Source organism: Podarcis pityusensis (genome assembly GCF_964106645.2).
Source record: "Podarcis pityusensis genome assembly, chromosome: 3".
Classification (NCBI taxonomy): Eukaryota; Metazoa; Chordata; class Lepidosauria; order Squamata; family Lacertidae; genus Podarcis; species Podarcis pityusensis.
In genome coordinates this window covers 73,858,049-73,882,666 of record NC_138026.1, presented here as the reverse complement: position 1 = coordinate 73,882,666, position 24,618 = coordinate 73,858,049, and the positions used below count along the sequence as shown (strand labels likewise).

General features: G+C 42.7%; 1 protein-coding gene and 1 long non-coding RNA gene across 2 annotated transcripts in view; both read left to right on the top strand.

Annotated features, from left to right (window-relative positions):
• Positions 1 to 24,618, top strand: part of LOC308474063 — a 282,096-nt gene that overhangs the window by 4,108 nt on the left and 253,370 nt on the right. The gene's annotated exons all lie outside the window — the stretch shown is intronic.
• THBS2 (thrombospondin 2) overlaps positions 1 to 24,618 on the top strand; it is a 47,349-nt gene that overhangs the window by 2,873 nt on the left and 19,858 nt on the right. The window contains exons 3-15 of the mRNA XM_080998886.1: positions 1,346 to 1,902; positions 5,716 to 5,800; positions 10,054 to 10,247; positions 12,315 to 12,458; positions 13,582 to 13,678; positions 15,109 to 15,279; positions 15,762 to 15,938; positions 17,917 to 18,090; positions 18,801 to 18,928; positions 19,068 to 19,220; positions 21,119 to 21,337; positions 22,639 to 22,746; positions 23,248 to 23,407. Of these exons, the coding sequence (XP_080855012.1) occupies positions 1,346 to 1,902; positions 5,716 to 5,800; positions 10,054 to 10,247; positions 12,315 to 12,458; positions 13,582 to 13,678; positions 15,109 to 15,279; positions 15,762 to 15,938; positions 17,917 to 18,090; positions 18,801 to 18,928; positions 19,068 to 19,220; positions 21,119 to 21,337; positions 22,639 to 22,746; positions 23,248 to 23,407 (2,367 nt within the window). The remainder of the gene's footprint in view (positions 1 to 1,345; positions 1,903 to 5,715; positions 5,801 to 10,053; positions 10,248 to 12,314; positions 12,459 to 13,581; positions 13,679 to 15,108; positions 15,280 to 15,761; positions 15,939 to 17,916; positions 18,091 to 18,800; positions 18,929 to 19,067; positions 19,221 to 21,118; positions 21,338 to 22,638; positions 22,747 to 23,247; positions 23,408 to 24,618) is intronic.

Genomic DNA, 24,618 nt, shown 5'->3' with positions numbered 1-24,618 from the left:
CTTCTGCTCACTCACTTGGCTTGGTCTTGAGAATAATTGCTCAATTATTTCTTTCCATAGCATGCCTGAAATATGAAACTAGCCTGCATAGATAATATACCTTACTATAAATGCATCAAGGAAAGTGGAGGGATATGTATGTAGATCAAATTGAGGGTTGGCATCAATTGGTCAAATTAATTTGTGGTGTAAAGACCTCCCCCTTTTAGAGCACCAACTACTTAGTTGGCTAAAATGTATTTATATTTTGGTTTTCCTTGTTGGAAATTAGGATTCAGTTATCAAGCTGAAAAACTACAAAAAATATGCTTTGTTATTATTGTTTGTTGCATTTATACCCTACTATTCCCTAAGAAAATTAAGAGCAGCTTATATATGGCATCCCTATGGCTTCCAGGTTCTCACTTTGGATATTTGCAGACAGTTTGATTTGAAATTTTGTTGGACTGGATCCAGAGAAGAATTCTACACAGCCAGTGCGGTTACCTGGCTCCCTTCCAACTACAGTATGGTTTCCTGCACCCCTCTTGCTCACTCTATTGTATCACCTCTGCCCCCCAAAATCAATCCTGAGAGCTGAGGCACATGAAGGGGTTTGGGAGTCTGCATCAAGACAGAGAAATTAGGAGAATTTGTTGAGGCAGTCATGCACAAGTAGATATGTAAATTTCAACTTGAGCAAGGCACCTCTGGATCTAAGCCATTCAGTTTCATGAAGGATATTTTCCACACATTTTCCAAGAAGCAGTATCAAGTAGATGGAGTCACTGAATTTGGTGTTTTGCGCCAAATGAACAGCCATTATTCACATCCCATTAGGAAGAAGTAATAGGCAAAGAAACATAAGAGCCACCATTTTCAGATTGCCAGCATCCCAATTGGATGGGGGCTTCAGTGGTAGGACTCGTAAGATTGCCTGTATGTGGTCCCTGGTTCAATCCCAGATTGCAGGGCTAGGAGAGAATCTTCTACAAGTCCCTTAAGAGGACTGTCAGGCTAGGTGGACTGCCAAGTTTGATTGATCACTCATTTGCATGGACTGCTACTACTGTTTCTCTAATAATGTCTGATGGTTCCCTGAGCATGCACCCACCCTAAGCGTCAGATCATTTTCTTCATCATTTAAGTCAGTGCGGCTCATTGGAAGTGTGTTGGATTTTGATCAGGGAGACTCGAGTGTCCATTTCCATTTAGCTGGCTGGCCTTGAACAAATTAACTTAAGTTTACTCCATCTATGAAAATTGGAGTATCTGTGACCTGCCTCATAAAATGAGGGTGAATGAGATCACCCCATGCCTTACATTTCGTTGTTAATCATGTTCCTTCATGTTGTTGCCTTTGCAGATGACGGCCAAGAGGACGAGTCCACTTTTGACTTGCTGCAAATAAGCAACATAAACAGGAAGACAATTGGAGCAAAAGTATTTCGGGGCAACAATTCCAGTCTCCCAGCATACCGCTTCATCCGGTTTGATCACATACCTCCGGTTAACTCGGAGAAATTAAAGCAGATTATTAAACTGATCCAGCGAAACGAGGGCTTCCTTCTTGTAGCCACCTTCAGGCAGGACAGGCTGGCCAGGGGCACCCTCTTGGCACTGGAAGGCCCTGGCACCGCTCAGCGCCAGTTTGAGATTGTTTCCAATGGCCGAGAAAATTCACTCGAACTTTCCTACTGGGTAGATGGCTTCCGGAAGAAGTATCTTTTGGAAGACGTGGACCTAGCCGATTCACTATGGAAGAACATCACAGTACAAGTAGCCGGGGAAAACTACAGTCTCTATGTTGGTTGCGACCTCATTGACAGTGTGAGCCTGGAGGAGCCTTTCTATGAAAACCTGAAAGCAGAGAAAAGTAGAATGTATGTGACAAAAGGATCTGCCAGAGAAACTCACTTTCGGGTAGGTAACCTACAACACCTTGTGAGGTCAATGACGTGCAGTTCAATCCCTATGCATATCTACCCAGAGGTTGTAATGAATTCAGTGGGGCTTCCTCCGAGGTTGGTGTGAATAAGACTGAACCCTTACAATGAGATCCTGACAGAAGGCAGCCCATATAGTAGCCCCACTGTCTTGGACTGTGCAATGGGAAGGGTGGCAAATTTGCGCAGCAGAGGGATAAATCTGTGGGCAAGGGAAGAATGTGGTGAAATGGTGGCTGTTCTGCCTCAGACAGCAGAATGTCTTGTGCTGGTCCTGGATCCTGTTTAGTTTGCCTTATGTATGCTTAACAATGTAAACTCTTAGGCCAGAATTAGAGGGGATTCAATTGGCACTTTTGGAGAACCAGCTTCTCCCTTGACTTTGGTGCAATGACAGTGCTGTTCTCTTTCTGAAAACTCTTCACACATACTTAGTCTAATTGTAAATGGATGCAGAAATATTTGCCCCAAGTGAGGCAGGGGTATCTCTGTTTGATTCATCTTCGCTCTGTGCCAAGGTCACAGAAGTGAAAATGGAGATGTTTTCCATAAAGGTGGGTGAGCACTATGCAACAAGTCTCTTCTGCTGTTTGTCTAGAAGCCACTCCAAGATGGGAGAAGGAGCTGTCTAAAACCCTGACACATTTGGCCCACTTGCTATATCCAAACCTCTGAATGTCCACCAAGAGTTGTAGATAGGCAGCATGGAGGCCATATAGGCTTCAGTCCTCTACACACTTACCAGGGAGTAAGCTCCATTAAAGTCAGTGAGGCTCGCTCCTGAGGAGAAATGTATAGAATTGCACTGGCAGCTTCTGTTAAGATTTGCCGCTCTAACATCTACGCCACACTGGCTGTCATGTCTGGGGTAGGATGCGGGAATGACTCAATAATATCAGCCACACATTTTGTTTGCTACACTTATGAGGAGAGGAGGGAGACACGGGGTTGCTGTTTTTGGCAGGAAACCATTGTTCTGCACTGCATCTTGTTCTGGCCTCAATAGCAAATGTCATGGTCAGGTAAAAATGAACCCCATAGCATTCCTGAAGAAGTCCTTCATGGACACTCTATCTCTTGGCTATTAGAATACTACCTTTGCTTTTCCTTCAACTGGATGATTCCTCAGAGCACGAGCCAAGAGCTCCACTTTCTGATGACTAAAGAATTAACTTAACCACATAGAGTAGAGGCTGGTGTTCGTTGGGATGGCAAGGTGACCAACACTAGGTGGAACCAATGACAGATGGAGCCGGCAAATTCTGGTTGTGTTCCTCTCCTTTGCTTTTTCCCTGAAGAAATTTTCCCAGGCCAACACTGAGGGGCAGTGGGAGGAGGCTGACAGGCAGTGCCATCCCATGGCCTGGATGTAAGGAAGGAAGCAAACAGGTGGGGGCTGGCTGAAGACAGACAGAAGTTGGTGGGGCAGTGGCTACTTTTTCCTAACATGCCAACCTCCACTGCTCACCTGAATTAACCAGAGTTCAGCTGGATGGTTTGGAGTGCTTTTACTGAAAGCTCTGTGGTGGCTCATTGGCTGCTGAAGACGGGGATTTGGTTTGCATGTGACACTAAGCCAATCCATGTGGGTTCCCACAACAAAAGTCATGATGGTTGCACTCTTCCAGTTCTGCTGCTGCCGTGTTACTCAGGACTAAGTCAAAGTTTGGCATAGCATTGCATTCAAATCTGGGCTCATGGTTTGTCTCACTTCAGGCAAATCATGAATTGTAAACAAGGTTTGTTCTTCGTTTATTGCCTTTGGTTTGACTGGAGCAAAGGTGTCATCTTCTTAAGAGGATTGAGGAGGCCCGTGTCCAATATCTTGCAATTTTTTTTATGTGTTGTAAGTTGCCCAGAGTGGCTGGGGAAACTGACAATTAGAACTTTTGGCAATGCATTAGCAAGAGAGCTGGTGGAATATTTTCTCCCATGCTGAGAAATTACTGCCCTGAACCAACATATTAGCTACAAACAATAGTATTTATTCTAGCAATTCGGATATATGGTCACTGTGCCCCTATAGAGGGATGGAGGACCTATTCGGATTGTCTGTGCTTGAAGACTGGTGGAATCTGATGGAATCCTGAATGCTTTGGGGGATTGTGTCCTCGAGTACTGTCCAGCAGAGCTTTTCTGGGTGGTGGAGCTTTTGGAGCCCTTGTAAACCTACCTTGAAAAGCTGCAAAGCACTTTGAGGGCAAAGTCACACACATTTGGTCTGACCTTGACACCACTGTTAATGCAATCTGGTGGAGGCATCCAGAGCACTGTCTTGGCTGGTTTGGGATCAGGTTCAGTTATTGAGACATGGGAACATGATTAAGGAATTTGAGTGTTTGGCCAATATATCCCATTTCCAAAAGACCCTCCTTGGACCCTAAGGACACAACTGTCAACTAGTAGCAACTATCCTGGTTTTGGACAAGTTGTTGGAGAGGGTGGAAGCTGAGCAACTGCAGGTGTGCTTGGAGGAAGCCAATTCCATTATGCTTCAGGCTTTGTTTTAGCAGTGAAGTAGCTTTTGGCCACCTTGATTGATGACGTGTCAGGACAAGGGGAGTACAACCTTATTGATGCTCCTCAAATCTCACAACGGCTTGTGACCATAGTATCCTCCTGAACTGACTCTGTGAGTTGGGAGTCGTAGGTAGGGTTTTTCAGTGGGTTCTCTAGTTTCAGATATTACTATTAGCATTAGGGATCTATAGGAAACTTTTCAAAGCAGTCATTAGAAGATTTGAGAGAAAGTGTCATCACTATGCAGATGACAGATTTCTCCTTGACATTGGCCTCAGATGAAGCTGTGAAGATGCTTGACCAGTGTCTGAAGGCAGCACTAGGTTGGATGAGGGCCAACAAACTAAAGCTGAATTCTGACAAGACAGAAAGGTCCCAGGTTCAGGAATTAGGAAGGTGGCCTGTTCTGTAGGGGGTTGCATTCACTCTGAAGGACCAGGTGCAAAGTCTGAGGGAACTATTGGATTCAAGTCTGAAACTTGAGTTCCAGGTGATCACAGTGACAAGGAGTGCTTTTTTCCAGCTATGATTACTTCACCAGCTATAGGTCTTCCTGGACAGGGATTTCCTGGCCACAGGGACCCATGCTCTAGTAACCTCCTCTTTGGATTCCTGTAATTCACTGTATGTGGGGCTGCCCTTGAAGATGTTCCAAATACTGAAACTAGTTGAAAACACTGCAGCCAGATTTTTGAGGTGTCTGTGTAAGTTCATGATGCAGTTGTTCTTAAACACTTGCACTGGTTGTTGATTAGACACTGGGCCAAATTCATGGTTTTAGACTTGATGTAAAAATCCCTAACTGACTTTGGACCCATCTACCTGAAAAAATGCAAGGTTTAAGGTTGTCTGTGGCAGCCCTGTTAGTAGAATTATATTTAAGGGAGGTTCATAGTCTTTTCAGCAAAGAGGTTCTTTTCAGCACTTGTGGCTGGCACTACGGTTTTCATTGCCAGCTAGAATCATTTTTCTTCTGCCAGGCCTGTGGGTAATGTGATATCTGACCTGTTTTGATGACAGCATTTGATTGGTTGTTGTGCAGGACTTTTTCTTCTTCATTTCTCTGTTTAATTATGTGGTGATCAGCCCTGGGGTCTGCTGAAGAAGGGTGGAATATATGGTATTTAAATGAATAAAATAAACGAACAATTTATGCATGATTAAATTCAGTCAAGGTTGAAGAAGTTCTGAAGGAGGTGGGAAGTAGACTAATGATCTGCTGTTACCTTAAATGATACAAACATTTTGTGTGTGCGTATGTTCTTTGCAGGGTCTCCTCCAAAATATTCATCTAGTTTTTGGAACATCAATAGAGGATGTCTTGCGCAGCAAAGGATGCCAGAGGAGCCAGTCGGGTAAGAAGAAGAAAAAGGCCCATTCTTATTGCTCACAGTAATTTGAAGGAGTAGCCAAACATATCATCAGTTTCTATTGGCTCCTTCCAATAATAGGCGGAATGAAGAAACCAATTAAAATCTGTATTGACAGAGAGTTCTGCAAAGGCTCAGTTTCATGCTGCTGTCAGATGAGCTTCACCAACTGGGGGGACAACCAATCAAGTCTACAGATGACCTCCGTGATGGAGCTTAGGATGGGTTTAGGCCAGGCATCCCCAAACTCGGCCCTCCAGTTGTTTTGGGACTACAATTCCCATCATCCCTGACCACTGGTCCTATTAGCTAGGGATGATGGGAGTTGTAGTCCCAAAACATCTGGAGGGCCGAGTTTGGGGATGCCTGGTTTAGGCTGTCTCTAAGGTACAATGGACCTAAATTGTTCAGGGCTTTGTATCTCCTTTGCACTATAAAGAATGATATTGCCAGGTGACTCTTTTGTATGAATGGTGACCTTTAAAGAAGCATCATTTATGCTTGACACACATATACAAGAGAGGATTTTAGGTCCAAACATCTCCCCAGACATGTTTTTTATTACTTATTTTAAAAGGTTAAAGCTTTCCCCCCCTTTTTTGCCTCTCTCTTAAGACACAAAGCCTGAGACAAGTGAACACCAACATTTGCGTATTGGGTGAGCTGCATTGAAAGGCCGGGTTCTACTTTTCAAGATGAATAAATAAAATAGCACATTAGTAGTAGCATTTCCACTTGGAACCATTTTGACTTTCAGAGTAAATCGTGTTTACTACCAGGGGGGAAAAATCAGAAAGTGGAAAGATGCAAGACTCCCATCATAGGCTGGTCCCAGATGTTGCCTTTCACTTCCATAGGCTGTCTACCCTTATTGCTTCTGCCATAGCTTGTGCCAACAAAGCTACTGCACTGACTTTAGTAATCTTAAAAACACTCAGTTCAAAATCTGAAATTAATGATCTCAAAAGTGTCACATGTGGGACTTACATGAATTTTCATGGCAAGAATACGTCTTTTCATTGAGTCAAGATGACACTCAAACAAGTGGCATTTCATGATAAATTACTTTATTGTGCTGTGTTGCATTTTTAGGGTTTCCGGTCTACAGCCAAGATATTTAAAGTTCTTAGCTCTGGAAACAATTCATTATAAACTTTTGGAAAATGTTTACTTAACTGTTGTCACCATGTTTAGATTGATTAGCTCCATTAGCAGCAATTAATCATTTCCCTGCCCAAAGTTTTTTGTTGATTCTTTAGCTGTATTTCTATGTCTTTGTTTATTTTCAGATCTAATATGCAGTTCTGCCCTTAGAATGCTTTATAGTATTATTTGCTGTCCTGGAATCATTCCTGATTTACATTAATACATCTAAGTCAGATCGTGACCTTCTTCGATTATTTTTGTTACCGTGCCATTGATAGTACAAGCAAAGGAATAGAGTGACAGATTTATGAGCAAGTTTTAAGGGCCACCCTCGAGTGGGTTCCTCCCCTTCTTGTAATAGTGAAAAATAGAATGACTTTGCCATGGTTTGCATGATATGGTAAGCTAAACTATGGCTTATAAACTATGACTACATGAATGTGTAGGCTCCTCAAGACGAGCTCTCAGCTGCTTCCTGGTCTTTTTTGTTCCTCATCCCACACTGTGATGAACTAAGCCGCGGTATGGCATCCTGTGTTTTCTGAACCAGGACTTGTGGTTAAGCTCTCTCCTCACTAAGCCCAAGGTACCATCAAGGTTTATTCTTAGCTGAAGCTCATGGGTTGCAAGGAGAGAGCTAAACTATGATCCTGGGTTTGCCCAACATGCTAAGCCAAACCTTGTTTTAGCTCAGCAAAGTGCAGGGGTAAAAAAGACCAGGGATCAGCAAGGTAGCTATGAGCTCTTCTCTGGGAGACCACATGTTTGTGTGGTCCTGGCAATCCTTACTGCGAACGAGGCTTTTATAATGCAATGGGGTTTGGTAAATAAGTTTATATTCTGTTCACTACCACTAAACATATGGCTGCTTTAGTGTTTCTTGAGGGTACCTAAGGAACATCAGTTTTAGTGAAAATATGTGAGGTATGATGTGCAGATCAAGCCTACATGCTTACTCAGAAGTAGGTCCCAGTGGGTGGAAGCCAATGTAGTGCTAAGTCTCTCCTTCCGTCAGTGCAAAGATTTCTCCTTGAAAAGTGGAATGTTTCCTGCTTTCCTTCCCCTGTTTTCCCCTAAATCTGTTCTAGGGGTTCCCCTCTGGAGCAGATTTGGGGAAAGCACAGGGAGGGCGTGCTGGGGGGAGGAGAATGCGGAAAGTCCTGTTACACAAATGGAGATCCTTACACTGCTGGGACACAGCAGTTATATACCACACACCAATTTCAGTAGGACATCCTCCCTGGGACATATGCATAGCATCTACCTGACATCATAGAATGGGGATGACCATGCTTGCCTGTGGCCTATGAAGTGTTCAATGCTCTCAACCTGATGAATGGTAGGAGGGCAGCTTGCTCCAATAGCATAGCAGGGGAGGCTTGCCAGATGTGGTTGGACTCCAGCTCCCATAATCTCTGATCATTGGCCATGTTGCCTGAAGCTGATGGGAGTTGGAGTCCGGCAACACCTGGAAGTCCAGCAACATCTGGAGGTCCACAAGTTCCCGATCCCTGATGTACAGGAATACAGCATTTATTTCTGCTTGTGATTTAGTATATAGTATGCTGTACCTGATGATGTGCACTCCATTTACAGCCAAATTGTGCCAATTTTATTGTAGGGTCTCTCCACTCCTGAGGGGGTTAGTTTGTGCAGCAGAATAAACTTTCAGCCCCCCAACTGCTCTCTGAATAACGCAGTGGCTCCCAAGAATGTGGGAAGTGACCACCTCAACAATAAAAGATGAGATCCTATAAGTCATACTGAAAGTTGCCCAAAATCATAATGATGTAAACGTATCAGAGTATCCTCTTGCATGTCTACAATGAGATGCACGTCATCTGAATTTGCACTATTTTTAAATACGTGGCTGAGACTCCAAGAGGATGACAGTAACACGGCTCCGTGTGTGCAAAGGAAATGCTTGCTACTCTTTCCCCATTCAGTGATCTGGTTTTGGCCAAGAAACATAACAACTAGGGGAGGAAGCGTCCCTGAGTTTACAGTCTGGTTATGTTGTCAGTACATGCTCTTTTGGCATAAGCACTGTGCCAGCAGCAAGTATGCTTTGATTGACGTATATTGCTGCCTGCAAAAGCATCTGCTGCAAATGCGTCTGCTTCGAAAAAGCGATGCTGCTTGTGCTTCTTCATTCCCTTCAGACACACATTTAAAATAAATTGTGCTGGGTAGGGCTATGCCGAACCTTTACTTCCTTAATTTTGGAAGCCAGAAAGTAGTGCTCGGAGAGAATAACATTCCCTGAAAAAAGAACCTTGCAAGTAAAAGCCTATGCACATTTATTCAGAATTAAGTTGCACTTTGTTTAATGGGCCTTACTCCCAACTAAAGGTGCATAGGGTTGCAGTCTTAATGCATCCTTTCTCGTGGCTTCTTGCCACTGCTTATATCTACAGCTATTGCTTTCAATTAATCAAGCCAAAATGTTCATCTTATCAGCACTGTGTTCTTATAATTCTTTGGGACTAAAATGTCAACAAGCATTCAACCCATTCTTGCCCCCCTGCCAGAGTGATCATGAAACCCTGGGAACATGTGATACTTCTTCTTCATCATTATCATCATCCTCATCATCACCATCATATTTGTATACCACCCTTTATCCATAGATCTCAGGGTGGTTCACAACATAAAATTACAATATAAAAACCACAAAATATATAATAAAAATAAGAACAAAAGCAAACTAATAATCCCCCTTCCCACAACACATTTAAAAGAGCATCAGATGTCAATCAGCCATACTTAAGCTTTTAAGTGGATAGTATTTAACATTGCATATGTTCAATTGCTCCGTCCTGTGTTCCTAAATTTTTTCCATTGCCTCTAAACCTGCAGACCTCTTTGAGAGCTTGAATCTAAACTGTGAAAAGGAATGACTATAATTGGAAGGGGCCAACATCCAATCCTTCTGTTATACCCTTGAGTATAATTTGGCATCAAACTTGCTCCAAGAGAGATACAGTTACAATCCACCTTTAGTACCAATGTATAATTTGAGCCAAAAGTTGTAATCAGGGAAAAGCTGTTGCATATACGTAATGGGTTTTATTTTACTTCCTCCCTTCCAGCTGAAGTGAACACGATCAACGAGAGCACTGAGATCCTTCACCTTCCTTCTGTCATGACAGAGTATGTTGGTGAAAACACAGAGAAAAAGGCAGAATTCTGTGATCGGTCTTGTGAAGAGCTAGGGTCTATGTTTACGGAACTCACTGGACTGCGCATTGTTGTCAACAGCTTAACAGAAAAGTTAGAAAAAGTGGTAGGTATCACCAGTGTGTTCTGCTCTAGATGTCTGGTCATTCATTTGCACCGATTGCTCCTCAAGATTAGCAGCAACAAATGAACAGTCAAGTCACTGGCACTACAATAAACCCTTTGTTTGGGTATCTACCAGGCATTGATAAAGAGAACACTTATACATGTTGGAAACATACCAAAGTATTGTATGAAAATTGTCTGAGAATAGTGGGGTGGTGTATTAGTTCTGATGTCACCTCAGGGGCTTCCCATGTTATAGGAGGACACACTAGGTAGAAAATTCTGAGTGCTGTGAAAGGGTGGAGTGGCTTCTGTTCTAGGTTCCAGCCATCCAGCCATGCCCTTCTTGAGGATGTTCCACTCCATTCTCTCTCCCTCAGCTTTCCATTCTCCCCCCACCCAACAATCAGTTAGCAATCTTCAGCCAGTTAGCCTGCTGGGGCTTTGAGTATGTTTGTGTGCTGCCCAACACACAAGTTGAAAGACATTGCAAGGTGTTATATGTGGGTACCAATGTACACGGGTAGATCTCAGCCATGCAAGGAGGGGGACCTTCATTGGGCAGGGTCCCTGCCCACGAGAAGCAGCCATAACAGCTTACATCTGTAGGCGGGGAGAACGTCTGTCGTCTGTTGAATAAGCAGACATCCGTAGAGTATGGCAATGATGGGCTAGACTGCTGGGCTCCGCAACCAGCTTCCATATATTTTTTCAGCACATGGAATGATTCGTGTGAACCACATTAAGGACAGCCTTGATGCTGCTAAGACAATACTTTGTCGTGGGAGACAGCTGGATGATATTTTGTTCTAGTTGCCAGAGAAAGGATGAACACACAGGCCCCAGGGTTTTGGGGGGTGGAGAGAGAGGGTGACAGTTGAGAGGACCAGATTTGCCTCTGTGCTCAAATGGTGTGGTTAGTTTAGTGCCAGGTGATTTGGCACCATCTAGATACCTGTGTGACACTGGCAAAACTGCCCTCTCCACCACATGCAGGGTACTGTTGCACTTGCTGGTGCAAATATTGCATTCCAGCAACTGCATTTAGGAGTCTGATTACTGGGACGCAGGGACTTGCCGGTAGGTAGCTGTGCCTTCTGGGACAACGTCACAGGGGCAGATGAGGAAAGGATAAATGACCCCCTACCCAGTTCCATGCCTACCCATCTCCTGGAAAACCGTAGTCCCTGGAAAGCCTCTTGGTGGTTAATCCTTAAAGTATTTGTGTGTTGCACATACTACCACTGCCAGGGGTGGCATGTCCCATTTTGCCACTTGAGGTGACATGGAATGTGCCTGCTGCACTGCGCCACTGCCACTGGCAGAGAAGCAGCATCGACAGCAGCATCAATATCCAGCGAGATCTCATGAGAGTTCACTGAAAATCACCAAATCTCTTGTGCTCTGTGAGATCTCACAAGATTTGGTGAGATCTCACAGCAAATCAGCACTGATGCTGCACGCCACTTCTCTGCCAGTGATGGAAGTGGTGGGGCAGGTGGGGTGCCTTTAGGGGCTCCCACCTTCTGAGGTGGCTGCTTCACCCCACCTCATGAAGTCATCAGGCCAGCCCTGATCATTGCACAGTGTTAATGTATATGCAGGTACCCTGACAAATCATATAGAAAATACATGCATGTGCCTTGTTTGTCATTGCCTGGCTTTTGTTCCATTGTCTGCTTCAGTCTGTGTTATGAATCAACTTCACATATTTGAAATAGACCTGAAGTAGTCTAGCACATGTCTCAAGAGTGAAATCATCTTCCATTTTAAGGAAGATGAGTGATACTGGAAGACAATCTCTTCAGTAGAATTTATGGAGATCTGTGTAAGCGCTGCAAGCCCAGATTGTAACATTAGCTGGGACGTTTGCGCCCAGAGGAATAGTGCACTCACTGAATTGTTTGCTTCTTTTCTGGCTCAGTTTAGCTGGGTGAAAGAAGGAATCTGTTCTGAGCAGCCTAGCTTTCTATGCTGAGGGTTAGTGAGAGTTTCACCCTTCTCTGACTATGGTGCATTGCAAAAAGGCCAACTCATCGCTACTGATGCTATCTGTTTCATTGTACAGTCTGAGGTGAATGAGAAAATTGTGTCGGAACTGCTTGGCCCCAACAAAACACTCAAGAACCAGTCGGCTTGTTGGCAAGATGGCCGTGAGTTTATGAATAATTCGCATTGGGTTGTGGACAGCTGCACAAAATGTCACTGCCAGGTAAGGCATCAATGAATCATTTACTCTTCCCCACCCAATCACACGGAGTTTTTTTTTCAGCTCTGCATCCAACCAGGAGTACATTGGTACCTTGGTTCCCAAAATCAATCCGTTCTGGAAGTCTGTTTGATTTCCAAAATGTTCGCAAACCAAGGCACGGCTTCTGATTGGCTGATTGGCCCCAGAAACAATGCCAACAGTTGAAACGGACATTCGGCTTCCAAAAAAACTTTTGCAAACTGGAACACTTACTTCTGGGTTTGCGACATTCGGGAGTCGATTTGTTCAGGAGCCAAGCCATTTGGGAACCAAGGTACCACTGTAATGGGCTATTTTAATAGGCATCAATCTCTTTCTGTTGGGCTTTGCACTGCCCTGTAATTTCAATTTATTATTATTATTATTATTATTTATTTGGCAGGTTGCCTTTGATAAACTGTTATGATGGATGGCCACATATTCTTGGGGTTGAATCAATACATCAGTGGAGCGGACACTCACGCAATGGGATTTCCCCTTCCTCTTCCATAACCCTCCAGAGCAGATTTTGGAGGAATGTAAGGAGCTGCAGAGTGGCGAAGAAGGGCAATTCCCATTGCGCAGATGGAAATCTGCTCACCTCACCCTATGTTGAATTCCTTGGCCTTTAGTAGCCAGGACCCTGCTCCCTCCCTCATGCTGCACCACTAACTAAATCTGGTGTCATCAACCCTAAAGGGGATGCAGCTGTACAGTTTGGCCCACCTGCTGTCACTGATGCAAAACTACAAACTTTATTATTGATTGACTACAGGATGATATAGCCCGTTCTTCTGTGTGGCATCTCATATTGTCAGCTGCATAAATCTCTGATGGAAAATAATATGGTGCCAGTTGCACTTTTTGATGTGCATTTTTTGTCAATAAGGCAAACTTAGGTACTCAAGCATAATTCCTGCAATGAACATTTTGCCTTGCAGAGGGTTGGCCTGGAGAACCCTTGGATCCCTCCCAGCTCTGCAATTCTATGATTATATTACTTTTTCCTTCATCTGAAGAATGTCCTGCCAAAAGATAGGGTATTTAGATTGACTGATATTGGAGTAATGGTTCCATGTGTTTTTTTCCCCCTTTGCACATACAGAACTCTAAAACGATATGCAATAAAATCACATGCCCAGCTGTTCACTGTGTCAGCCCCACTTTTATTGATGGCGAGTGCTGCCCTGTCTGCTCTCACTGTAAGTATGGCATGCAAGCATAGCTTATTGTTAAAAGCTTGCATAGTAGGGAAGTCTCAGCTTGAATACCTCTTGCTGGGTCTACAAAGAGCAAGGCTGCAGATGATTCCAGCTAGACTTCCTAAGTTAGTGTTGCACACTTAACTAGCTATACACTATGTGCTGTTACTGCTTGGGTGATCCCTGAATGTCTTGCCACCTGCATCATTTTCTTCATTTGATGAAACTACCACAGGGAATAACATATGACAGAAGGAGGAGCAGGAGAGAGGTGCAAGGTTTCTGAATTCTGGGATGGTTGCCGTTATGCTAAGGCAGGGATGGGGAACCTGTGACCCTCCAGTTATTGCTGAACTGTAACTCCCATCAGCCTCAGCCAGCATGGCCAGGAGTCAGGGCTGATGGGAGCTGTAGTCCACATTGAAGTGATCATCTTCATACAGGGATTTCCTACTTCAGTTTTTACAAGGGGAAGAGGTTGCCAGTTTACTCCTGTGTGATGCTCACGTTGCATTATACAAACCAAGTATATCAGTGAGAAGCCTTGAGAAACTACCTTTCTCTCAGAGAGGAGAGAGATTTGCATGTGGAGAGCAAATTTTCAAATGGGACACTTAAAAAGAAGATGTTATTGAAGTAAATCAAACAAAAAAAACAGAGGTACAAAAAAGCAACACAGTATATCTGGCAGAGACTTACTATTAAGTTGGTATAGTACTTAAGACCATTAGGAAATCTACATATCACATTGCACTGTGCAGAGGGAGTCCTTTGTGTCTACCTTAGTTGTATATAAGATAAATTCCCACCAAACCACATAGAATTTTTCCAGGGTCCATCAAGCCTTTGGCAACATGTAATTTATGAGTTCTTTTTTTCAGTTAATGCTAAAATCCACATATTATTATACTAAAGTGAATGTCACAAGTCCTGTAAGGTTTTCCATTTGGGGGCAACTGAGGTTTTGGCAGCCACTAGTAGCCACGTCAAGAGGTCCTGAGAGCTGAAACTTTTCAAATTGTTTGCCCCATAAATTTCGTAAACAAAGTGGCAGTGAGGTTGGAATGTGATGTTTGAGTATTTTGCTCATTTCTTGACAATTGTCCAGAATTTGAATACTTGTGAGCAGCCCCAACACAGAACACTATTGGAGCACATAGCTTTACAGACCAAATGGACAATATGCTTTGATGGTGATGTGTAAGACAAACAATGCCAACAATAATAATGTGTTGCTGGTTGGGCTGTGTCTATTCAGTGCTTCAGGCTGTATATGGGCTTAAGCTTTGAAGAGCTAACCCAACAGATGCACTGGTTCACCTGTTTGTTTTGGCTTTTTTTTGGCTCCCTAATGTATCTGCAAATTCCAGCAGACTTTTACATGTGAACAAGACAATTCAGGGCACCTCTATGATTCTTCTGATTTGCAGCTGACGACAGTGAAGAAGGCTGGTCACCCTGGTCTGAATGGACAGAATGCTCTGTCACTTGTGGATCTGGAACCCAGCAGCGAGGAAGGTCATGCGATGTCACCAGCAATACTTGCCGAGGGCCCTCCATTCAAACAAGAACCTGTTCCCTCGGGAAATGCGACAATCGCAGTGAGTGTTTGTAATGTCAAGCTTTTATCTTTGTAACTTCTCCTTTGCTTCTCAAACAAGCAAATGCCACTCACCTGGAATCAATCTTGTATGCAAAAGAAACACATCCACACATGAAAGCGCCTGTGTGACATTTTTTTTTAGATTCATCAGATGTTAAGATGTGACCTGAACTACTCCCCTTACCCACAAGGCAAAGAGGTAGATAATAGATAATTGACAGGTGAGGACACTGCTCTTTGTGGCCCACATATCCAGCTATGGTTAGCACATGGGGGCAGTAAACATATGGCCACTTTGACACTGATAGACATGGCTGAAAGTTGGTGTGGACTGTCAGATAATCACAGCTGCCATTGGTATTTGTACTGCAGATACAGTTTTCCTTACGTTGCTAGGCATTAAAGGGGAATTTCCATTAGAGCCTTTGAGGATTTAGGGACAGGGCCTTGAACTGTGATTCTTTTTCTCTCCTTGATCAGTACGACAAGATGGCGGCTGGAGCCACTGGTCCCCTTGGTCTTCCTGTTCTGTGACCTGCGGGGTAGGCAACATAACTCGCATACGTCTCTGCAATTCCCCCATCCCGCAGATGGGTGGGAAAGGCTGCAAAGGAAGCGGAAGGGAAACAAAAGAATGTGAAGGAGTCCCATGTCCGAGTAAGTGTTTTGGTTTGAATTCTCAGCCTCTGGTAAGAAGAAGAAGAAGAGTTTGGATTTGATATCCCGCCTTTCACTCCCCTTCAGGAGTCTCAAAGCGGCTAACATTCTCCTTTCCCTTCCTCCCCCACAACAAACACTCTGTGAGGTGAGTGGGGCCGAGAGACTTCAAAGAAGTGTGACTGGCCCAAGGTCACCCAGCAGCTGCGTGTGGAGGAGCGGAGACGCGAACCCGGTTCCCCAGATTACGAGACTACCGCTCTTAACCACTACACCACACTGGCTCCACAAAGGCTGCAGTCTAGATGTCAACATTACTCAAGCTGAAAGAACCTATCCTATACATTTGGGATCAGCAACTGGGGCTTTGTTATACTGAATCCACATCAACCTGGCTCTTCAGACAAAGTGATAAAAAGTATGCATGCCATAAAGGAATCTATGGCAGTAGAACTTTCCGGCACACTATTTTAAAGGGTCTGCCTTGAACGGGCAACTTTTTACTCACTTTTCAAAGTACCCCTTCTGGAAAGCTGGTTGCTGTGCAAGGCAATAAATAAATAAATTATGTAACAGGTGGTGTGGTGGCATCACTCATCTGACCTCTGGTCTACCAGGAGGTAGAGGGGGAAAGCATGAGTTGGCATGGTGGAAATGCACCAGTGAGAACACCAGATCAACTCACTCTACTGCCTCCCATTCCTGGTAAGAGGTAGCAATGCAGAAGTCAGGTGACTGATGGTGCCCCACCATGTGGTCCACTACTGAATAGGATATCATAACATTCTACTAGACTTAGGCTGCATTTCTGTGCACATTTACGAGACAGTAAGACCCACTGAAATCAATGGAACTCACCTATGTAGGTGTCCACTATTTGTTCAGAGGTTTCCTAGGCTTATATTGGATAGTGTAGGTGTTCTACAATTGATGTTCTATAGTGGAAGCCTAACATTATTCTCATGATTTGAGTTTAACAACATCTACATGAAAAGCATGTTCTAGCAGGAGAGTGAAATCTACAGTTCCATATTTAACCAGTAATGAAATTCAAATAGAAGAACCTCAGTCTCTGTCATGAAATTTGCATGTTCCTATTATCTTTACTTCAATGAAAAGGGGCTGAAACTGCTATAGCCTGAGGATGTGCAATGTTTTCAAAAACTGATATCTACCTTTCAACTACTAATTGCTTCTTCACAACCTATTTGTTGATCATTCTTCCTGATTTGTTCACCTACAGTTTGCAGGGAGGTGAGACAATGTCAGCTTTATAGTGAGCATTCATTCTGATTAGGAGGCTATATAACAACATCTTCCAGATCTTTCCTCCATCGATTTCTGTACTGCAAAATGTATTGGGGTTTTTTGGGGGTGGGGTTGGATGTGAGGGTAAAGCAGATTTGTTGTGCAAGAGCATCAAATCTGCTTTGATTGTGCAATCTGAATTTGCCAGGGTGCATCTGAATCCCACTTGCAAAATCACACCCAGAGTCTTTTATATGAAAATGACATAATTCAGATTTGTTTGTTATATATGCATGGGCAAAGTCATGTGGAGAGAAAGCTGGGATAGATTACTATATGAGCAAAAATATGCATTCTTTCTTGCACTGCATTTTCCTTCTGGACTGCCAGTTGTCTTATTGGATTCAGGGGACTGAAGAGGCTGCCATCTATAACCCTTTTGTTTTAGTTACCCCATTGAAGTGAATGGGGTACTTCTGAGTAGGAGGATTGTGGATTATGGCCAAAAAAGAGTTTGCAATTTGAGCAGATTTTCAATTTGAGCAGATTCTTTTCAGGTTCCTTGACTAGACCAGAAAGACAATTTGTATTCATTGTACTAGTGAAGTGGCCAGGTGAAATAACCTCTTGACATCACTGAATGACACCACTCTGTGCTGTCAGTGTTTTGTTTTCTTGACTGTACTGTGTTTGCCCATGCTAATTTTTCCTGTTGTCTGTCCTACTCCAGTCAATGGTCGATGGAGCCCTTGGTCTCCTTGGTCTGCATGCACTGTTACCTGTGGTGGAGGCATTCGGGAAAGATCTCGTCTCTGCAACAGCCCAGAGCCTCAGTATGGTGGAAAGGCATGTATGGGAGATGTCATACAGCATGATATGTGCAACAAACAGGATTGTCCAATAGGTGAGTGTGGAGTGTGGATAGTTAGCTGTGTTTTAAACAAAGATACCCAAGTATACTTCATGCCTCACATGGCATCTGGTACTCCAAACCATTCTGCTAAATCAGCCTAAGATTTTTGGAGCAGCAACTGCACAGTGGCAGAACATAGGATTTGTATGCAGCAGACTTTGGGCTGGGTTCAACTAATGGGTCTTGCTTGTGGAAGCTCACACAAGGACTTTTGCCAGCACAATGGGGCTTTCTCCCCACTCCCGATTGGCTTGGGATGTGTGTGTCAGAAGAACAGTGCACAGGGGAAGGAGAGGAGAGATTGCTCCTCTAGCACAAGCCTGACAGAACAATTTCCTTAATGCTATATTGAATTCCTCCTCTGAGATTCAGTCACTGCCATCTTCAGTTAAAAGGATCTTGGCTGAGAGTGCTAAGAAAGGCACTGGAGAGTGGCTTCCAGTCTGGAGTAGACATTTTGAGCTAGGCAGTTTCAGACATACACCATCCTTACTGCTGTGCCTTCGTATACAACTTGTCCTTTTGGCATCGTCTATCTGGGACTGGTATAAAATATATTTGTAGTAATTTTTAATACAGTTGCTTCGAAGTGGGTGGGGAGATTTAATATAGAAATGATGTAAAGCTGTTTCCTCTGTATTCAGATAAGGAGATTGGCTTAGTACTGACACAATTAATGCTCTTTCCCCTTGCTTTGGCAGATGGTTGTTTGTCAAACCCTTGCTTTCCCGGAGCAGAATGCAACAGCTTCCCGGATGGTTCTTGGTCCTGTGGTGCATGTCCTGCTGGTTACCTTGGAAACGGAACAGTCTGTGAAGACCTTGATGAGGTACGCACAGTTTTGGTTCATACAGAAATGCTGCTTTTACCTCACCCAATGGAAACACTTAGCCAACTTCGTTGGAGGTTCCTCAGTGATATAACTCAATACTTCTTTCTGGTTGTGTGTGTGTCTTTGTTTTTTGCAGTGTGCAGTAGTGCCAGACGTTTGCTTTAAGTTAAATCAGAACCACCGTTGTGTAAACACCAATCCTGGATTCCATTGCTTGCCATGCCCTCCTCGCTACAAAGGAAGTCAGCCTTATGGGGTGGGCCTAGAGGCTGCCAAGAAAGAAAAACAAGTAAGTGCTGTTGAAAGAAGGCCAGTAACGGGATGGAAAATGTGATACATCTGCTATAAAAGTATGGCACAAAGAGGGTGATGAAGTATCAGTCCTAAAGACTTCATTGTCCTGGAGCATCTCGAAATGAGCAAGAGTGCAACTTGCATGTTTATAATGTACCCTTTAGATTGGAAACCTGACATTCAAAACCACTCCAAACTTTTTAATAAATTGATCTCAAAAGTCATTTCTTTATATTAAAAAAAAAAGATGAGGGCCAATTGAAAAGGGCCAAGAAGGTGTAACAGTGCACAAGAGGAGAGGGATTAATTCTTCATATAGCACAGGATGTAGTGATGGCCGCTAACTTGTGTTGTGATAGCTATACATTATCCCCAGTAACAAAGGCAACATGCCTCTCTGACTGAACACAAACAGGGAGAGTGCTCTCGTGCTCCTGTTCTGTTTCTGGGCTTCTCATGCTCATCTTGTGAGAACAAAATGCTGGAGCAGATGGGTCTATGGTCTGATCCAGAAAGCCTGTTCTTATGTTAGCCCTTCAGCCACAGGTTCTTCACTAACATATTCTTAATGCATTGCACTTGAGAACCAGCACAAAAGGGATTGTTTGACACACTCTGTGTGAAATAGGTCACTTTGGGGAGATCTTTATTCAGTGAACACGAGAAAATGCAACTAAATTAGATTTGATAAAAAGACATGCCCCACCCTCATTTTAAAATAGTTTCATTGGGTTTCACTCAGTCCCTTCATAGTTCTCCGTGTTCTGGCTGACATGGTTTGTGAAGTCTAAATGTGAAACATCCGTTAATGTTAAACTACTCTAGCAAAGCTGTCAATCAAAACAATAGCAATACAGAAGTACCAGTCAGGACTTGTGGAAAAGAAATCACAGTCCATTAGGCTGTCTCTCTATGTAAAAACAAAAACAAAACCCCAAAGGCAGCTAAATAGCTGGTTTGGTGCAACATCCTGAAACTGCTGCAAAGGAAATGGGTGGGGTTGATTTACGTTAGTTAATGACATCCAGAATCAGCAGATGTAAGAGAATTTTGTGAAGTAATGTAAAATTCTGCTTAAGGCGACTCTTTAGTTAAATAAAGCATTATTCATAATTACTGCATTGACAAACGTGTGCAGCTAATTAGCTCAGTCAGCAAGGAAATGTTCCTTGAGGCTCTGCCCAGGATTTTAATAAAAGGTTGTTAAATCTGAGCCCAGCTAAAGGATGTGTGGCTCAAAGCTCAACAATATTATGGGAAACTAAAACTGCTGTTTATCTACTCTTCTGAATAATCAGATATTTTGGATGCTTCATGTGTCATTTGAGGGTAGCGTGTTGCATGCTTGACTATTGGTACTGAAAACTGTTTAAAATGAGGTATTTGAAAAACAGACATTTTTGGCCAACTTAGCTGAATTCAAATTTGCCTTTGAATGGTTTTTCCAGCACTATGTGGAACTGAGTAGGTCTTGCCATCCAAAGCATCTCTTCTCTTGTGTTGTTAGCACAATTCTCACCCACAGATACTGTTGTGGTCCCAGCCATTCCAGGCAGGTTTTCCTGGTCCCAGCCACCATATATTGTCCTGTTCCTAAAGTCACCTGTACTGCAGAAAGCATCCTGCAAATTCGTTTCAAGTATTGTAACTTGCTATGATGAGGATGACATCAAAGCAAATATATAATAAACAAGCTCATGTCCCTGTAGCTCATAATACATTTATTTAGAGAAAATAAAATGGGATACCTTGCATCAAAGCATCACTGTCTCCTCCTCCAATTTAGCTGGGGTGTAGTGCTGCAGTTAACTTAGCTTAATTTAGCCCCAGACCTGCAGTACCCTTATGCCCCTACAGAAGCATGGTCTGAATGATTATGATTTGCTTTTTCAGGTATGTGAACCTGCCAATCCTTGCAAAGACAAGACACACAACTGTCACAGGTCAGCCGAGTGCATCTACCTTGGGCATTTCAGTGACCCCATGTACAAGTGTGAATGTAGGACAGGCTATGCTGGTGATGGATTCATTTGTGGGGAAGATTCTGACCTGGATGGATGGCCCAATCATAACTTGGTCTGTGCTGCCAATGCAACTTATCACTGCATAAAAGTAAGTAAGAAGTAATGGAAACACATAAATGTCTCAATGAAGGGCAGTTAATGAAGGGCAAGTCTAGTGATAGCCTCCAGTGACCATCATTTTCTGAACGATTTGTTAGGCCACTGTTGAAATGAATATTTTTCCAAGGTTGCTAGGTCTCTCAGTTAGAGAATCTGTTCATTTTGGGCTCCTAGTCTACAAAAATTATATTCCTCTTATGATCCATCAAAAAGATATGACTGGATAGACATGTCAGAATCAGGGTCATTCTACTGAAATAGCTGAATGCACAATCTTCTATTATTATTATTATTATTATTATTATTATTATTATTATTATTTATATACTGCCCAATACCCGGAGGTCTCAGGGCATCTCATTGCTTCATGCAAGGGCTGTGCTTCTGTCACCTTGGTACACCATCCTTTCATGTATGGGTTAGTCAGGTTACTGATAACATACCCTCTCAACAAGTTAACCAAATAAACCAGTGAAAAGCAGATGAGTAAGTGCTGAAGGCAACCTTTATCAAACCGTCAAAAACAATACAGCACCAAAGTATATCACACCCCAACAGCAAGTGAATTGAAACAAACCAGAATTTTGTGCCTTACTTTAAACTGCGAGAAATGCTTGTAACTTGAAGCTGAATGTGACTTTATAAGACTGGGGGATGGATCTAGGAATGGATTTCTCTTTTCCTGCTTTTCCATGAACAGGGAGGGAGTATTAAATGTTCCTTGAGCATACAATTGAGATGTCAAATTCTTTCAGCCCTGGCTAATGTCTGCTCATTTGTTAATGTGACCAGCTCAGCATATATGGTTCGTTCTTTCTTTCTTTTTGGTTCCTGTCACCAGGACGTACTTCATTTGATTCAAGTAGAATCAAGAACTGCTTTCATTGAAAGACAAAAAACAAAACTCAAACATGCGGAATTCATTTAGGGGAGGTTCTTCCCAAAAGCCAAACCCATTATTTTTGTAGTACATATGTTGATTTAATAAAGGTTAAATGCTTTCCTTTAAAGCAATCTAGCAAAAATATAAGGTGGTAACCATCATCGGATATCATTCCACTTTAGCAATATAATCCAACACAAACCAAAGGCTGCCTAAAAGTGTGTGAAAATTAATTGGATACATATGCATGTTGACTTTAGAAAAGACTTCAAAATTCCCGTTTTGAATTCGCCCAGTGCCGTATTTTGGTCTCCGGAGGGGCATACAAACATTTAGTCAGAGTTTGGCATTATTATCAGTTTGTGAAATAGAAGCATGTGCCAATCTGGGGTTGTCTGTTTTTATAGGATAACTGTCCTCTTCTGCCTAATTCTGGACAAGAAGACTTCGATAAAGATGGAAAGGGAGACGCCTGTGACGAGGATGATGATAACGATGGTGTTGAGGATGATAAAGTAAGCTTGTTTTCATTAACCCATCTTCTCCTTTCAGAAGAAATAAATATGGACACCATTAAGAAGTTGTTGGTATATTTGCTGCATTCTCATTTCTCTACGTCTGTTGTCAGATATCAGAATTTAAACTGTACCATTTGGGATACCACTATTGCTTACAGATGTCGCTGATCATTACATGTTCCACATTTCAGACCAACAGAAATTCTCAAAGAATGGTGCACTCTATGGGATTTTTACAGCTGTTTTGTTGGCTTGTCGTATTCATATGGGGAAAGGTTGAAAGACATTGACTCTAGCAGAGTGTGTGAGAGAGTGATAGTCTTACATATGCCTCATTTGATGCTAATATACTATTATTAGCAGTATTTACATGAAACCCATGGGAACCCCAGTAGGTGTATGCTATTTGATTTACAGAAAGGGAAAAGGTTGATTGGAAATATAATGGTCTCTGAGCTATGCTTACACCTCTTTTCTTTGATCTTTTTCCTTTTTTAGGACAACTGCCCCCTTATTTTTAATCCTCGTCAATTTGATTATGACAAGGATGAAGTTGGTGACCGCTGCGATAATTGCCCCTATGTGCACAATCCTGCTCAGATTGACACCGACAATAATGGAGAGGGTGATGCATGTGCGGTGGATATTGATGGCGATGGTAAATTCTTATTCATTCTCATATATTTTGTTTCTGTTCAACGTGGGAGAAACTGGTTCAAAATAAGCTATTGCCCTCACCCTTGTGAACAACTCTATCAAATCAATCCATGCATTGAAGGCAAAGGATAGGGTTGCCTCATTTGCAAAAATGAGGACGCTATGATGACTCTCATTTTAAACACCCCTCCTATATGTAGGTTATAAAAGCTGTGATATATTGCTGAGGGGGGCAGGAGAAGAGGAAAGCAAGCATTTTCAACCACCAGTTATGCCTATGAAGGATTTCTTAATTAAATGAAATCTTAGTGGTGTACCTAAAACTTATGGTTTGGTGGGGTTTACTGGGCAAATAATTTCATGGTAAAGTTTTTGCCATTTCTTCAAACCAGTTCTGGAACAGAATGGACTATTTGCATAGTCTCTCTGACAAGTCTTTAATGATCTTATAACGGGAGAGGTACTCTTTAAGAACCCACGTCCCATTTTTAAGAATATAACATTCACTTGATATAATAATTTCAGAAGTAATGAAAATTATGGCCCAGCAATACCCATATTCTTTCTAATTATTTATGCTGTCAAATATGCTCGCATGAAGAGCCACACTTGAACTGCCAGCCAAATCAAATGTCTTCACCCAATGTGTTTGCCAAAACGCCTTGGGAGAAAAAAGGAAATTTCTTTTGGATGCTAGAATAATAAGGATCCCAAGTTACATTTTTGGCTCAGGAAGGAGGAAAAAAACCAACAGTGACATTTCAGGTTATTAAACTGGCAAACCTGACCTGAACAGTAGCCCAGTACTGAAAAAACCTACCAACCTAAATATCTTTGGTGTTTTTGGAATGCCTCTAGGCTTGTGGTTTTTGGCATGACTTGGAAGCAGAAGCTTCAGTGTCCTTAGAGGGACGTTGCTGCTGCATTTCCTGGCAGATGAATCCCAGTTTTCAGTATTGGAGAAAAAACCCCTGTTAAGCCTCAGATTTGATTCAATAAATGTGTAAAGTGTTGGATGTGTGTATCAGTAGATATCTAAAACCCTTGAAGGTTTTCCATAGTATGGAGTTTCCATTAACACTCGTGGTTATTTATTTAGACATATCTAAATATCCAAGGCAGCTTACAATCAAAATATATATCATTGCAAAAATAAATAAATAAATAAACCAGTATTCCTGGAAAGGGTTTTCTTCTCGTCTCCTGCAAATA